The sequence below is a fragment of the Haemaphysalis longicornis genome, unplaced genomic scaffold (genome assembly GCF_048455015.1).
Source record: "Haemaphysalis longicornis isolate Haplotype H1 unplaced genomic scaffold, Haemaphysalis longicornis Haplotype H1 scaffold_1, whole genome shotgun sequence".
Taxonomy (NCBI): Eukaryota; Metazoa; Arthropoda; class Arachnida; order Ixodida; family Ixodidae; genus Haemaphysalis; species Haemaphysalis longicornis.
Genome location: NW_027526203.1, coordinates 279556444 through 279572798, shown reverse-complemented (window position 1 = coordinate 279572798; position 16355 = coordinate 279556444). Strand labels below are relative to the sequence as shown.

General features: G+C 49.2%; 1 protein-coding gene across 3 annotated transcripts in view; it reads left to right on the top strand.

Annotated features, from left to right (window-relative positions):
* LOC144146717 (sushi, von Willebrand factor type A, EGF and pentraxin domain-containing protein 1-like) overlaps positions 1-16355 on the top strand; it is a 759548-nt gene that overhangs the window by 621886 nt on the left and 121307 nt on the right. For 2 of the 3 annotated variants that reach the window (XM_077678646.1, XM_077678652.1), the window contains one exon: positions 2818-3003. The exons of the other annotated variant lie outside the window; for it this stretch is intronic. In XM_077678646.1, coding sequence (XP_077534772.1) covers positions 2818-3003 — 186 coding nt within the window. The remainder of the gene's footprint in view (positions 1-2817; positions 3004-16355) is intronic. 3 annotated transcript variants of the gene reach the window in all.

Below are 16355 nucleotides of genomic sequence, written 5' to 3'. Positions count from 1 at the left end.
CGTGTATATCTACTACATAATGGAACAAAGTCATGCAGAATTTTTTTACAGTAGGGGGAAGCCTGCAAATAAAACGGGGCGCCGATAAAAGGCTGTCGCCTTGCTGCCGATCCGCACGTAGGTTGATACAACTGGGAAGCGTGTGTTCAAGGCTTGGCATTCTTCCGCGGATTCTTCTTCTCTTTTATTTTTCGCAGAAGCGAAGCGTGGTTACTGAATCTTGAAAAGCCCACACTAAACGAGCGGATTACATGCTGCCGTGGTGTACGAGCAGTTTGTTAGTATAGGCTGCAGCAGGCGGTAAATACACGTAAGTGCGCGTTAAATTTGGTAACAAAGAGGGCCCCCAAACACAGTTATAGCAGCGTAGTTTATCACCCAGCGGTTCTACTCTGCGCCATCTAATATTTCACGTGCTTATATCGCCGTATTAAATACATATAAACACATATGGGGCTCACACATATGGGAGTAAACGTTCCCAAATGTTTCGCGAGCTATTGGATATCATAAAATCGCCGCCTCTTCTTTCAAAAAAAAAACAATGAAATTGCTGTCTAAGCCACTGAAAAGCAAACAAAAATAGAGATAAGACGTGCCACAATAAAAGTTTGAAATATATGAACGCAAGATAAAATTTTCTCGCTCGGGGAGGAGCAGGAGGAGGACAAAATTTATTTATTCCATCCGTTGTGATTCCGGTCACTCCGGAGCAGTGAGGGGTGTCCTCAGGGAAGTAAATTTTTCTCCCGTGACTTGCGGCAAGGCTGTTGCGGTAATAAAAGCGCTACTATTTCTTTCTAAGAGAGGTCATCACGCCGGACCCGTTGGCGTGGAGAGAAAAAAATACCCGAATATAAATATTCTGTAATTTATTACGATACGCCTATTAGATGTTATGCCGACCCCTCCCCCACCCCCTCCCTGCCCAATGGAATTTCTTGTGATAGCCTTCTCGTGAAGAGTTTCTTGTTTGGGGCGTGTTTTTATACAGCTGGCGTACTGGGCTACACCTGGAAGCCCAAAAGTTTCTTGGTGGAGCGGGCACTTAATAGCGGCAGCACTTTCGCTACACACAAACAAAACGTAATTTAATATTGTTACATGTATGGAGCATCACGTTCGGATCAAAGATCCATAGGTAACACCCATGTGGTCCAGTTAGTAGCTCTGCAGTCGCAAGTGCACTCACTGGGATGGAATAGTCCTCGCGCGGAAACATCGCGCAACGTCTGATGTATTTGCAGACAAAATCTCCTATTTTGTGGATTGAACAACATAAATTACGTTTTCTCTTGAAGGGAAACATGCTGATCTTGAGAAAGCTTTGCCCGCATGCAGGCAGGCTGTGCAAGCATTTCTCTTCTGGGCATCACGCCTATGCGGCCTTTGTATGCTTTCCCATACGCGAGTTAAACCGAATAAATTCTCCTTTGTTCACCTGCACTATGTGGCATGACTACTGTACAATCTCTTACTTCGTTTCAAACCCAAAAAAGGGCGACCAATAAGCTTCATCCGCGCTGCAAAAAGAGGAGCGCCCCCAGGCCAGGAACGTAACGGCTTGCGGGGACCGACCCAGTGTTGCGCATATCTGTCGGAGGGGGCGCTGGGTGTCGCGAATTCTGTGTCGCCCTCTGGGAGCTGTCCGGCGCCTATTGGGCGAAGCGGTTCGCTGTCAGTACCGCAGTACCACAGACGACAGTTACGGTGCGTGCGCCTATGAGCAGCAGACGACAGGGTGGTGACCATAAAACTGATAAAGTAAACACAGTGATCAAGTTGACATTACAATGGAGCGTTCCATTTTGTTACTAAAAAAGGATGAAAATAAAAAATGGACAAGGATTAAAAGGCTGTGTTAGCCCTTCTATTCAACACATGGTTAAACACGCCGTTTTCTCGTATTTTGACCTATTTTACCGAATCCGGATGCGATATTACGCTAACTTTATTACGAAAATGTGTTTATTTCATTACTGTTAACTTCCGTATCTATATTTAGAATGCGTGGCAACTTTTCTTTTTCATATCTTTCGCACGGAATATCAAAAAGCCTGGTTGTAGTTTTTGTAAGTTAAACTTTAAATTAAACGAGCTTTTCTCAAAACTGTACGTGCACACGTCGATGATTGCTTACGTTTCACTTACGCGAAAAACATGATTTCACGAAGAATTCGCGGTCGGGGATGGGGCCCGTGGCCAATAATTCCTGAAGTCAAGAATAAGCCCCCTGGTTAGTGTGTGGAGAGTAAACTCAATCGTGTGCGCATAGCGCGCAAGGAGTGCTCCGCGCATGCGTAGTCTGGTTGTTGTTAATCCTGGGTGACATTCAAGTCAGAAGCAGCTACGTATAGGCGCGGTTTCGAAGGCCGTCATTGCGTTCCTCGGCGGTCGTTCGGCCTATAAAATGCGGAGTCGAGCGCAAGATAATACCTAAAATGGCCTAGTAATCTGCTCTTGCAACGATTCGATCAAGAACTCGTTTATACAAGCAACCGCAATAAAGTTCGAGGAACTTCGCATGTACTGAATGCTGCACGGACGATCGCAAGCGCCTGTGTACCGTTGAGTCTTGCGGACCACTTTCTTTTCAAACAAAACATAACAGCGCGAAACGATGACTTCGCCTTACACTGATAAAACACAGAGGGAAAGCGCTGTCCTGAAACTTTTCACGTGTGATGTTTTGCCAAGCCGAGCACCGACTTGTCCAACAACGTGTTCTTTTGTAACAACGTTTTGTTTTGTGTGCGCGGACCGCGAGAGGCTCAACGTCGGCGGCTTTCCTCCCTCCCCTTTCTCTCGTCCCGGCAGGTCCGTGCAGGCCGGCGCCCGACGCGGGCCAAACGGGGCAGGCCGCTGGGGCGACGCGCAGCGCTGAGCCGACCAGCGTCGGCGTCCGTGGCTGGCAGATCTGCGCAGGCAACGCCACAGCCAGGTGCGTGCGGGCCGGATGGCAGCCCCCACGGGAGACACGCCCACGGCCTGGCCGCAGCGCCCGTAGGTATACTCGGGGACAACTTTGTGCGCCGGCTGCAGTGGTCTCAAACACTACCCGGAGCGCCGCCGACCGCGCAAGGCGAGCCGGCTCATTTGCATCGCTCGCTCCGTGCCCCGCGCTGTTTTTTCAGCCCAGGTCACTGAAGGCAGCACGAACCGGGCCCCTGTACCCCTGAGACGCCTAATTAAGAGCTCCCGTCCGCGCAAACCGAAGTATGGGCTTCCGAAAACACACACAAAGGGCATCGCTTGTTACGTAAACGGCCGCCTCTCGGCGCGGCTTAGGACCAGGTAGTCCAGGATGTCCAGACTAAAGGGCCAAATGTGCGGAGAACGACGCGTTGCCGCACGCGTTTTCCCTCTCCGGGAACCGGTCCCGCAGCGGTCAGGAACACGCATCAAAGGAAGTCAGCCCGCACGTGGGTGAGTGGAAGTCAAACTTCTACGTGATCGTTCCAAACAGACATGCGCTTGGCGCATCATGAAAAATTGCACGTTTGCCGTGTCAATTTGTGGCAGATGTTGAGTAGAATCATCGTAACTACGTCGAAAATATCCGCGAACGAGCAGGAAACAAGAAAAATACGCGGTGATAACGGGCTGGATCGGTTTGACTTGAGTGCATATCTGTTGTTCGCGCCAACCCGTGTAGCCAGTCCGAAAGAAATACCAAGTATGTCACTGGTAATAGAGGGGTAATTTTGAGAGCATGGGGCCTTCTTTTGTTTTCGTTTTTTTTCTTTAATTTAATAGCTGATCTAAGATATTTTCGACAAAATCGACACGCATGTACCTTGGGCAAACTACCGTCTTGCTGTCACCGTGGTTCTTCTGAACATGGAGCTAAGCAAAGTTCTGTTTACCATTGAAACGTCCAAACCTTCACCAAGAAACGACGCCAGCTAGTTTTGCAGAAAGAAGCATGTTGACCTGAATTTCATACGTACGCCGAAAGTATGGGTACGTCTCTGTCCGTTTTTACGGCTGTAATATACTGATGGCGACACTCATTATGGCCCGGCGCAAAACCAACAAGAAAACGTGAGTCTCTTCTGTCAACATTGGCGTTTTTATCTATTGTTTGGTTGTCCCAAGGCTTCGTTCGTATTTGCTATAGTGTTTTTTACTTTTATGGACGTCGCCGACGAGGAATTCAACGGCTGGGAAAGCAGGACTAATAGGATTTTCATGTTTATTCGGAAGACTTCAAAGGAACTGTCCCGAAATACCGACAGGCGTGCTCACAAAAACGAGGACCATCATTTAGGAGCTGCCGGATGAGAAGGAAAACAGAATCCAGACACTGCTACCGTGTTTGCGGAAATGGCTGTGGGACAGAGATATACATGTCCGATAGCCGTAAGGAAGCTTGATGTTTCAGTTCACCACGAGTAAAAACGGGGCCGGTAGTAGCGGCTCGCCGGGGTAGAAGCTTGGTTGCGTGGCTTTCATGCCACGAACCGCGAGTGAATCAGGCTCCTAACAGTGAGCAAGGCGTCCAACGTTGCACTGAAGCGCGCAACTACGGCTAGCTCACGAGAGGTTTTAGACCACTGCAGTTGTGCGGTGAAGTAGAGGCAACGAACGCGAGACCGCATGCTCTGCGCGGGTTTTTATACTCGATGTTGACACGCGTTGGACGACCCATAATTGGAGGCCTGGCAGGCAGCTCGCGCTCCTCAAACCTCTGCTTCAGTGCCTCACAAGGTTGTCCCCGAATATATAGAAGCCTCGTACGTACGACAGGGCACCAACGACAGCGCGGGTTTCAGCGCGCGCGGACGAAACGCGGGAGACAAATTGAGCCACTGGCCGAATCCGGGCTTTCACAATCATACGAATTTATTTACAGTAGAGCTCAGTAAATGATGAACTGTGTATTTAGAAGCTGCTGATTCTGGGATGGATCGCAATATTCTGAAAAGCCTTTTGCTAACACCGCTTTTGAGACGGCATGGTTATATGAAGAAAGTTTTAAAAGAACATAAATGGAATCAAAGATTTCATTTATGGCATTCGCGAAAAAAAAAGACGTTATGGTCGATGCCCAGCGCTAGCCTCTAGCTTGCGTGTTTACTTTGCATTTTTTTTTGCTTGAAACCACTAACATTTCCGTCGGGGTCAAAAGGTGAGCCGTAATGAATGTTTTTTTTTTTATATATATTTCACGGGAGCGTCCTTTATGCATTTACAGCAGATGCTAAGTCAGTACCTGAACCATAAGCGGTGGGGCTCTTCCAGATACAACACAACCGTTTAACGAAATGAACACTTGAATGGGCTAGGTTGCATAGAGTCAACTATACATACACGTATGGAGAATTTGGCCGCTGCCTTAAAAGGAGAATTGCGGCTATTTAGTTATAAGGCTGAGTTATGTATTATCATTGCAACGTGAATAATCGTGCAATTCACTTGAGAATTTGTCAATGTTAATTGTGCATTCTGTATTCTTCTGCATTCTGTATTCTGCATTCTGTATTCTGTATCATATCTGTATTCTTTATTAGAACAGCAAATTTAGCCTTTTTCTTGGGAAGTCTGTTTCCTTCCCAAAAGAATTCATAGGCAACATAAATATGTATGGACATACTAAATATGAATTCGTTTGGTTCTTGTACCATTGTACCACATGGTCCCTGTACCACAGACTTGTTGCAAACACTGGTCTGTATCTTGCAGGGGCAGACTAGAACTAACACTACATTCTGGAGATTGGCGGGAAACACTTTGGGACCTGCTTGATAGTTTCAAAAATTAAGGTGTAACTGAGTTCAAATTTGGAGGAAGATTTTAAAAATAGAGCAGTCCCCATAAAAACTATCGCGTACTTATTTTGTGTGTTTGTTTGCTTGTTTCTTTGTTCCCTCGATTGTTTCTTTAAAATATTAAACAAATAAAAGAATAGCGCTCGAACCTACCTTGGAAGGAATTAAGGATGACAAGTCCTCAATACTGCCTTTAACATGCGACAACAGCTGGACCTACATGGCATAACATGGTATAACCTATCACGGATGGAAGAAAGCCACAGTAAAATCTTTTTTAGATGCGACGCATCTCTTTAACTCGCCTTGTCCGCCGTAATCGGCGTAGTCCGCACGTCTCTCCCCCATTCTCCTCGCCGCGCCAGCTGAGCGCTAACGCCGCTCTCTCACCGCAGCGCCATCTGCGTTTAGCGCTCGCTGGCGCTCGCTCCCGTCGCCGTGCCAGCTGTGTGTGAGCGCGCGTTAGCGCTCTGTTAAACACATGCGCATGCGCTGCTCTCTCTCATTCCGCTACATATAAACGCGGTAACTGCGCCGCCAGCGCCGCTCCATTCAGTCGTTCCGCCGCCGTTCCACCGCGCCGCTCCGCCGATGACATCCAATGACCACCGATGATTTGAATGGAGACTATGTGGATTTCCGTTGCGTTTCCGTTATGTTAGCATGTCCATTGTTGTTATGTTTCCATTTTACGCAGCGTGTCCCCCCCCCCACGATGCGTCGCATCTACCCATGGTTCCCCTCGCGGAAAGATGGTGTAAATTTTTTTTAGCATTCACTCTTGAAAATACCTGTGGTTCTGCTTCACCGCGACGCACCTGAATAACCAATCATGACGATAAAAATGACAAGTGGGCCAATAAAAAGGCTAATTGTTAGATTTGCCTCTGAACAGGGTGGTCTGCTTTGTGACATTGCGTAATGCACGCAGTACGTTTTGCATTGCGTGGTGCCACAGCGCTGATCTATTTGTCAAATCGTAGGCTCCTCCCCGTGTCCAACTCGCTTATTCGAATGAACTTTGCGGCAGTTTGTTTAATCGTCGCCGTCTTCGCATCCTGCGTTTACTCTCTGTATATTCACCCGAGGTCAATGACGCAGGTGCTGCATGCTTTACCGTTCGTTGAATGTGCTTCGCTGACGCCTAGTTTTCCGCCTCTCACCTTGTGCGTAGTTCTTTCTAGACAGATTATTAACAGCTTGTTTTAATCGAGGTCGTTTCGTGTATTGCGGGCCATTTGAGAGGGAAGTTAGCTTAAAAGGACTCTGCAACGCTTTTTTCAAATTTTGTCTAAATTCGAAATTCTTTCAGAACGTAGTCAACAAGCGCATCCAGTACTTATAATCAGGGGTCACAAAGGCCAACATACTGTTCTAGGCCCATCAGATAACGTATGAACTTCCAAAAAATTAGTAGTGGCTTAGCTCTGCTATGCCAGGATATACGTAGCGTGAGCTAAGGTCCAGCAATCCAGTCCAATCCAGTCCAGTCCAGCCCAGTCCAGTCTAATCCAGTCCAATTCAGTCCAGTCCAGTCCAGTCCAGTCACTGCTCCTCGCGCATGCTCAGCACGGCTCTTCACGAGCCATGCGAAACGGCTATCAAGCGGCTCCGGTGCAGCGTCAGACTTGGCTACTGCGCAATTGAGGCTCACACCTGGGCACGCGCCGGCGCCAGCCGCGGCTATGACGCAACACAATCCAACACAATCCACTTTAATCCAATCCAATCCAAATCCAAGCCAAGCCAAGCCAAGCCAATCCAATCCCATTCAATCCAATGTCCCTCGCGCTTGCGCAGAACGGCCCTTCACGGCACACGCGAAACTGCTCAACCTCGGCCAGTGTAGCTTACGCTACAAAAGGTTTTCTCCCTTTCTCGGTCTGGGCATCGTTTTTCTGCTTGAGTGACGTCATTCGAGCTGTATCACGGCTATTTGCCGGCTTCCTTTCAGTCGCAGCAATAAACGCATTCGGTAGTCACTTCAAAGGAAAACCGCAACAAAAGTAAAGCAGAAACTGGAAAGCGTATCTGCTCGACAACCAAACCAAATGGTGTATTCATACGGAAAACATCACCAAAGTACAAAAAATCAACTAAGAAAGGGATATCGCAGATTCTGACTTGCTAATTGCGACACACTGCACCCAGGGCGTTAGACAACTCGGCCACAGCCACACCGCTGTCGTGGGTGGAAATATAAAGTGTATGTCGTATAGCCTGTTTATATTTTTAGTTTCAGTATTCCCAGCAGCTTAGACAACTATTTATTGAATCACGCTTGTGCAGTCCCACGAATATCTTACCTCTAGCGACTGCATTCCTTAGGCGTTACAGGTGATCGCAAATGCGTGGTCTTGCTGCTCACCGCTGTGCTCCCAGAGCAAAAAGTTCTTTATAATAAGATTTTCGCTTGATTTGAATTCCCTAGTGCCTATATTAACTTCGCTGGCTGTTCTCCCGCCTTCAATTGGCCTTAACTTTTCTACTAGCGTACCAGTCGCACAGGCATATGCCGCTTACAGCTTCAGTGAAGCGAAGTCAGCGAAGCGTCGCATATGCGCTTGTGTATGGCTATTTTGACTCCATAGACTTTACTAAGCTTGATACAGTCCACAAACTAACAAAATAAAGGCACATTCTTCCAGGCAGAAATCGTTTCGTGGCTTAGTTTCAACCACGGAGCACCGGGGTTTCAACTAATGGAACGAATTGCGACGACCCGCCGGCGGCCGGCTTACTGACTCTCTCGGAGGGTCGGCGATCAGCGCAGTAGCTTAGTCAGGCCAAGCAATCTCCAGTGAGCGTATTAAGAAACGTCATAGGAAATCGGCAAGGTGGATGCAGGGAGGAGGGCAGCCTCTTCGAATTGATTGTTTTACTAAATAACGTCGCATAAACACAGCGATAGTGGTCGAAACATCGCCTATGGACTCCAGACTACAATTTGCGCAAGTAATCCCGCAATGTTTACAAATCACTTCAGTGTCCCTTTACTGAAGCAATCCCGGCTCTCTCACCATTATTGTCGGCAGGCGCCCATGCGTGGCCACTCCTCCCCGCCAGCATGCAAGACCGCGCCTAAAACGGTCGGTTACAAGCACCTCATTTTTCGAGCTCCAAAAAAAAAAAAGAAAAAGTAAGAAAAGGAAGGGAAGGAAACGTGTCACGCGCTCATTCCAGGCAACCATGGTTTCAATGCTGCGTCCTGGCGTATTCTTCTGAGGCTTAAGCGCTGGACACATGTACGACTAGTGCACGCGATTCGCATGCGACTTATCGTTACGATTGGTCGTTAGGACCCGTTTTGGCGTCGATCGCTGGTCGGAGGAGGCTCACGACGTGCGACTGGCAAGCCAGATGCAGATGTGCCGTCGTTGAGATGTCGTGAGGCCACAGCCAATGAGAGCCCGCTGAGCCCGCAACCGGGTTGCGTTGCTCGGGCGCTCAGGCCGGCTCGGGGGATGGGAACTTTAGGCTTAGCATCTTAGCGGATATTTGATCGCCGCGATCTGTGCAGCTGCGAATGACAATCTGTAACACAACTTTTCACCACACTATCATCCCCTTTCTCGCATGTGGAACTTTATTTAAGCTATAACTGCCGTTTGAGCGATCGGTGACCAAGACACCTGCGTAGCCTGTTTCGATGCTTCCGGGCAGGTATTGCCATCTCTCGTCCGGTCGGCGCACCGCGCGCCGCGCGCCGCGGCGACCTGTCAGCGTAGGCTTGCATCGCGGCAGATATCTGATCGCCGCTTTTAAAATAAGCCCTGACAACAATCCCTAGCATAATTTTTCACCACACTAACACCTACTTTCTCGCATGTGGAACTTCATTTTAACGATCAGATTGATTCAGAAGAGCAGCGACAAGCGGTTGCTACCGTGGTCTGCGCCGGTTCGAGCCGCTGAGTGTGCCGAGCTGGCAGGCGCGGCCGACGTGTGCGCGGACTGTTTCCGAAGGCAGAAAACGCTTCACGATTGCCTGTTATCCATTTCTTGCGAACAAACGCGCGGAATCTACAAATTCAGCTCAGCGATCGTCGTAGTTGACCATGGAGCAAAAACAGTGGGCGGAGCGACGCCGACGACGCATCGTATGCGCGCATCGGGTCATGTGTCTAAAATTCACGCGTACGACTAGTCGTGGCGACAGTCGTAACGATCAGTCGCATGCGAATCTCGTGTACCAATCGTACATGTGTCCAGCGCTTTACTCTCTCCCCACAGGCTAGTTCTACGAGGTGATCCTTACCTTCCGCTTCCTTCGTTTTGGGTGGTCGTGAGTCGTTACTGAAGTTCAATGATAGTGGCTTTCTCGTGGAAAAGAGGATGTCCTCTCAGAGTGGAACTTGCAACTCATGCGGATTGTCTACCGGGGATTTCGAAACCGGCTCTGGGAAGGAGTCTCCAGCCCGCATTGGGGCTGTCTAGGTGGTGGAATAGTCAATCCGTCTGTCTTCGGATCTTTCGTGAAGTCTATTAGCTTGTGATCGCGCGTAAGTATGCCCTTGGCTGCGAATTTCGGTAATCTTATCACGAGGCACAGAGCTTCACGATGCAGAACTTCAAGCTTTTGCTAGTGCTTCTTAGTGAAGTCGGAATATTGGTTGTGGGGTTTAACGCGCCGAAAGTTACATCTAGGCTATGAGGCGGGCCGCAGTGGAGTGCTCTGGATTAATTTTTACCACTTCGGTATCTTTAGCATGCGCCGAAATCTTGACACAGGGGCATTTTCGCTTTTCGCCTCCATCAAAAAACAGGCCACCGCGACCGGGATCGAACCCACGGGGTAGGGCAGTGGTAGGGAAGGGAAGTGGTAGTAGATGACCGCGTTTCGTTCTGCTCAAAGTGCGGTTTCACAGCCGCACGGCGTCAAAATTTCCCGCCGACAAGCCAAGGTAAGGGACACCGTGTTTGCCTTGAGTGAACATGCAGTGAACATGAGTGAACATCTTAGCACCCTCGGAACTTCTGGACACAGAATAATTTACGCAATTCCAATAATCCACGCCATTCGAGCCCTAGGCTCACGCGCGTCTACTAACCGCACTGCCCGTAAAATAATGAAGCTCATAGCCAACGGGTGACAGATGTCAACCGTTTGCTATGAGCTCCGATCTTGTAATCCAACTCGGTAATGTAGGCAGCTCTAGATCTGCCTACATTACTAGATCGGACGGGTTGGTACCTCGACGTGAAGGGATTCAAAGCAATGAGCAGGCCCACAGAAATGACTGGGAGCAACTTTTCCTTCATCCCTAGCAATAATGTGTTCGATCATCTAATTTATACGCGCCGGCCGAATTTAACTTAGGTGACGGCGTCGCATTGTTGAAGGCCGAACGAAAGGCCGTTCTACTAAACAAGGTTCCGGACCCTTTGGATTCTGCAGTTGGACGACAGCCAGGCTCAGGCACAAAAGAACAGGCGTGGCATTTACGCCTGGAACGGGACAATTTTTAGATGCGGAGCAGCTTATGGTCGCGCCTGTTCCCTCCGCCGTTGTGCGGCCGCCGTTGTGCGGCGGCCACACCCCGACTGGTCATGCGCATCCTCCTCCCTCTCCTATCCTCTCCTTGTCTCATCTCCTCTCCTCTCCGGGATTGCGCAACGAATGGCAACACCTGCGGCTCCGCGCGTGATAATGCGAAGCAGCTTAGGGTTAGAGGCGCGGCGGTAGCCGCTGCATACTCCGCTGGGGGCGCCACTGTAGCGCCGCAGTATAAATGACGCGCGCGCGCGCTCCGCTCCCCTCATTCTCCTCCCGCCCCGCCCCTCATTCTCCTCGTCCCCATGGCTGCTTCGCATACTACTCAGGGTTCCGCCACGGGAAGATGGTGAAATTTTTGTTATTTGGGTAGCCGGCCCAGCACTCCCAACGGTCAGAAGTGCGAGGCACTATTCAGTGTGCCACACCTCCTGTGGGATTGTTCAGCGCTCACTTGCGCCACTAAAACCTCTGAATTTTGGGTCCACCCACTCGTAGCTCCACCTCAAGAAAAACACCTTCTTGATGCTTAGCTGGTCTTCATCAGAGAAGCAGGCATTAGGAACTGCTTTTAGTTAGCTTCCCGTCCCAAATCTTCATTTTATTTAAACCTTTGCCATTGACAAGGCAAAGGCCGCCTTCGGACACTGCATCCGTACTAAGCTTTTTTTATTATTCTGTCAATATTATTTCATCCGTTGGCCTTTCTGCGGCCATTCTGCCGTGAGCCCTCTCACTCCTGCTTGACGAATGCAGTTGTGAGAGCTGGGTGATGCGGTAAGTTATCTTAGAACTGGGACCGCGGATTCAAAGAGCCTTTTAATTACATTCAACAAACGCTGTTCCGTGCTAGAAGCCTAAGCTGATGGGTGATAGAATACTTTCTGATTGATTGTGGTGTTTAACTCGCCGACGCAACGCAGGCGATGAGGCAAGCCGTAGTGGAGGGCTCCGGATTAATTTTGACCACCTGGGGATCTTTAACGTGCGCCGAAATCTCGTACACACGGGCGTTTTTGCTTTTAGCCTCCATCAGAAAAGCGGCCTCCGCGGCCGGGAATCGAACCCGCGTCTTTCGGCTCAGCAGGACAACGCCTTAGCCACTGAGCCACTGCGGCGGGTTGAATACTTTCTGAATCCTGCCGGTTATTATCTGAGAGGTTCGAACGACCAACTTTTTTGAGCTAATTTTGACATCGGCACGAATGGCTCGGTGTTAGCGGCTGCGACGAAAACTACAGCAAGATTTACAGTATCGACATCCGTGTGCTTATTTGCGTTTGTTTGTATTTGTATAAGTTTTGTATGAGTTCTTGTGTCTTCGCTTCCTTCGCTCATTTTCGCACCTCTCATATTCATGTGGAGTAGCAAGCCAAGCTCGCTGCCAAGCTGACTTCTCTTCATCATTAAAGGCATCTCTCCCTCCTCACATTTCTGACCTTGAAGGGAACGTAGAAGCGGTGACGGCTTGCAAAGCCTTTCAATGTAAGCTAACTTTGTCCACCAGTGATCCCCTCATGTTCTGCCGTTCATCGACAGTTCACTTGAATCCAGATACGGTGGAGCGGAACTTCACAGGTTGCTTTCTTGAAGCCATTCACTTTACAAGACTGCAAAGCTAGAGAGAGATGTGACGTGTGATCCGATGGATGCGATACTCGCTCGTGTCCTTTTTGTTGTTGTTGACTCAGATAACAACCATGTTCCAAAGTTAATAGTTCAGTCCACCCAAAGGCACACACATCGCTCCTCCCCCCCTCCCCCGCTACCACCGCCCCTTCCCAAGCTTTCAGACCGGGAAGGGGGGATGTTATACGGGGCCATCAGTGCTGCTTATCGCTTTCTAATGAGTGCCGATAATTATGTTGCTGTCGCAACAGACCAAGCTTACGCGACCTCGACACCGACCAGTTTGCAATGTTCCCGAAGAGTAGCCCAAGGTACCCCGAAGTTTTTTACTCTTTATGTTGAAGTGATTTCTTGTTTCGGTTCTTTGTCGTTGTTATTTTTCATTTTTAACTTTTTTCTTGGTAGACCTTGAAACGTCTACCTGTTTCTTTTTCTTGGGGAAGGGGGGGGGGGGGGGGGGGAGGGCGGAGTGAAATGAAATTGTACAACGTAAGCCTCTGAGGTGTTTTATTAGTTCTCATAGTCTTTTTCTCCCAGCGCGCCTCATAGCCCAGGCATTGCTTCGGTGCGTAACTTTAAGCTCACGATATACAGTCGAACACGGATATATCGAACTCCAAGGGGATCGTGAAAGAATTCGATATATCGATAATTCGATATATAAAATAGGCCTATCTGCAGATTATCTGACAACTCCGCACATCACTGAGAGTTTTCTGAAGTCGTGGAAAACGGTAATTTACCGCTTTGACCGTCAAAGCACGGAAAATTCGAACCGCAGCATGATGACCACCGCACTTTATTTATCATTGAAATGTCTTTGAGCTTTGCTTGTTTTTTCTTCTGCGTCGTAGAGTTCGCCAAATTGTCTTCAAGATTACAAACACGCACAAATGAGAAAATCAACGCTGTACACTGTGCCACAACAGAGGCGAATAACGCTGACGTAACCTCGGCTGTAGTAGGCGGTTGGGAACGTTGTCAGGCACTGAGTGCCGTTATCTTCAGTATCCGAACCGAACACCTCCCCCATCTGGAGGCGTGCAACGAAGTCGCTTTGCACCCGAAACGCTCCGGAATAGCCGGGGTGGGTTGTGCTATACATTCGCCTTTACGTCAACGTTGATGGGTGCATCGCCCTCAAAACTACTGCGAGGAATTCCGAACGCCTTTTCAACCAACATCTTTTCAGCAGCCTGCACCCGACGAATTTCCGCCTTCGTTGCTCCGAAATGAAAGCCTTGTACAAAACAAACATACAACGCCGCATCGGTCCCCCTGCACGAGCCACCAACTAGCTCAATCACAGAAAAAGAGTGCCTCCGGTCAATTTCTTTTGCTCCTTTATGTCCTTTCGCCCCAACCACTATCCGCGTTCTAGCTATCATGGAGCTGCCCCTCGTGCTAGCGTGAAAACAGCTGTTGAAGGCCATCGAAGCGACATAATGCCGCGGACGCCGCCTCTGTCTCACCAAGCCAGGCAGCGCCTGCGATGAGTCAACATTATCATCAACTCCACCCCATCAGAGGACGCAAACTTTCAGGGGAACCTTCGGCGTGGAATTCGATATATCGAATTTGCCCGTGATCAGGAGTTCGATACACGCGCACAACAGCCCTATACTTTTGCATGGGATTTTCAAGGGGATGTTTGCACTGTTCGATATAAACAATAATTCGATATATCCGTGTTCGATATATCCGTGTTCAACTGTAGTTACATGCGAAGCATTACTCGAAGAACCCCCCGCGGTGGCCTCACTTTCCTGGCGTCGCTTTTTGACGGTCAATATTATGAAGCCGCATTCAGTTCGTGTTTTCCGTGGGCGAAGACCTATCAGGAGCGTTCCTTGTTGCTTTTTTGGCGCCGATAGCTTTCAATACGAAACCATTAGTTAATTCTGCAGGTTGAAATTCTGGCGTCCCTGGCACACAGGTGACGCACAACATGGCCGACATATCGAGAGATAGAAACAGGTCAACTGACGCACGCATTGAAACCAAGTTTCACTGGAAAGATCCTGCCGACAAAGTTAAATAATTGAGTCGAAAATAAAATTCGGTAAATGTGGGTCTGGGTGGGATTCGAACGGGGGGGCCTCTGGAACAAGCACGCACCCCAGCACCGCCACAGCTCCGTGATTCTAGCTGTCTGAATGTGGACCTCGTGAATGCGTTCTGGCCTTTCGACTGAGAAACGTGTGTTAGAGATACGTGCTGAAGAAGACAAGAGTAATTTGAGCGTGATAATTACACAGGTAGTAGCAATTAGGCGAGTAGCAAATTAAGTTCACCCTAAATTCCCCCTTGCTGGGAGGTGCGAACGCTGTTCGCTGTGGATTCATAGTAACCGAGATAAGAAGAAAAAGGCGCATGGGAAAGAGAAGATGATAATGTTGGTAAGACAGGTTCGGCAGTTAGACACTAATGATTTCGCTATTCCAACGTCATAAGGAGTGCTTATTAGGTGTCCTCGCAATTTTTTGCACCAAATTTTGTTTTCAAGTGACATTACCTTTGATAATGCACGTTGCATTCTTTTACGAACATAATTAAAGCCGCGCAACTCGTTTCAGGTGACGGTTTTCCAAAAGCAAGACATTGGATAGGTGATCAATGAAAGTCACGGCGACAGTAATGCATCAACCTTAGATTTCTTTCACATTGTTCCTTTTGGGCGTTCCTTCGTTGCGCGGAGGGACCAGGCGGTCGCTGATTAAAGGTTCGAGGCTAATTGTTGTTCGAAGGCATCGCCAAACGGCGTTGCCTTGACTCATCCGTTTCGGCAACATGTCTTTGTCACAACCTCGGCATTCTTCCGTCGACAATCTTGCACCGGACCACTCGTACCACTCACAGAAGGCGGGGCCTCTCATCATTACGTCCTTTTAACTACACTCTAAGGCAATCCTGCTGTTTAGACTTACCGCAACGCACTTCACTGACAAATTCATGCAGCCCCACAACTAAGTTTTGCCTAATGACGATGTCGAGCATACGATTGACTCGACAGTTCGGTCTGCGCCGTGGCACCACGCAATTTGCAAGCATGACTTCCTGCTCTGCGCAATGCCACAGAGCATATAGCATTTTTGAATCAAATGGTGCGCACATTTCGGTCACCCGCCGAATTTTAAGAGCAGAGCTGTTTAGGCCGACACAAACCCGTCCGGCGGAGACGAAAAACCCCGAGCGCACGTGAGCGCGTGCCTCGCTGCGACTGCCCGGCGTCCCCGGCGCGAGGCTGCCGGCCCGACCTTCGCGCAGTGACTTTAGCAAAAAATTATATATGACGAGCGCATGGGAGCGCACGCTTCGCGGCGACCGACCGCCGTCGTCGTCGAGGCTTGCGAGTGGGCTTAGGCCACATGAGGAGCTCCCGCCTTCGTCGTCGTCGTCGAGTAGCTACCGGCGAGCCACGGGTCCGCCGCGCCGAAGACGATGACGACGAATCTGTCAAG